The sequence below is a fragment of the Onychostruthus taczanowskii genome, unplaced genomic scaffold (genome assembly GCF_017590055.1).
Source record: "Onychostruthus taczanowskii isolate IOZ18803 unplaced genomic scaffold, ASM1759005v1 scaffold76, whole genome shotgun sequence".
Lineage (NCBI taxonomy): Eukaryota > Metazoa > Chordata > Aves > Passeriformes > Passeridae > Onychostruthus > Onychostruthus taczanowskii.
The window spans coordinates 2,615,677-2,616,311 of NW_024505450.1; the positions used below are offsets into that span (position 1 = coordinate 2,615,677).

The following is a 635-nucleotide window of genomic DNA, read 5'->3' on the forward strand; positions in this document are numbered from 1 at the left end:
CAGGCCCCGGCGCGGCCCCCGGCCTTTCCTGCCGCTGCCCCCTCGGCGGACCCTCCTCACCTGGGCTTGAGGCTGCCGGCGCCGCGCTCGTAGGCCCAGGAGGCGGCGGGCGGCGCGGTGCCCGGGGCCAGGGGCTCGGCGAAGCCGGGGGTCGCGGGGTAGTTCCTGTCCATCATCGGGGCCGCGGGGGCTCCGTGGGGGCCCTGCGCTTTTGAGGGCGGCGGGGACCGAGCGGGGCGGGGGGGGAGCGGCGCCTCATCCGGGGCGGGCAGCGCCGCGGCCCCGTGCGGCCCCCTGCGCTCCGCTCCCGCTCAGCGGCGGGCGGCGGGCGGAGCTGCGGGCGGCGGCGGGGGCTGCGCGGCCGCCGGACCCATGTCGGGCTGCGCGTTCCCAGGATGCTCCTCCCCCGCCAGCGCACTGGGGCTCACGGGCTCCGTGTCCGGGGGCAGGGAGGCCGCGGCAGAGGGGCCGCCGGGGCCGCCGCCAGCAGCGCCGGCGGGGGGAGCGGGCGCAGGAGGAGGAGGAAGAGGAGGAGGTCTGTGACTCGCGGACGGGCGGCCGGGGCCGAGGGGGAAGCGCGGCGGCGGGAGCGGAGCGTGGCGGGGGGCGGTAGCCGCCACCGGGGCGGGGTGGGG

The 635-nt window shown here is 82.2% G+C and overlaps 2 protein-coding genes across 2 annotated transcripts in view; both read right to left on the minus strand.

The window, feature by feature from the left end:
* Window positions 1–533, minus strand: part of QSER1 (glutamine and serine rich 1) — a 42,373-nt gene extending 41,840 nt beyond the window's left edge. Inside the window, exon 1 of the mRNA XM_041423324.1 lies at window positions 61–533. Coding sequence (XP_041279258.1) covers window positions 61–176 — 116 coding nt within the window. The 5' untranslated portion in view covers window positions 177–533. The remainder of the gene's footprint in view (window positions 1–60) is intronic.
* The window catches only part of LOC121345928 (formin-like protein 18), a 1,527-nt gene continuing 1,203 nt past the window's right edge, over window positions 312–635 (minus strand). Inside the window, exon 2 of the mRNA XM_041423251.1 lies at window positions 312–629. Coding sequence (XP_041279185.1) covers window positions 312–629 — 318 coding nt within the window. The remainder of the gene's footprint in view (window positions 630–635) is intronic.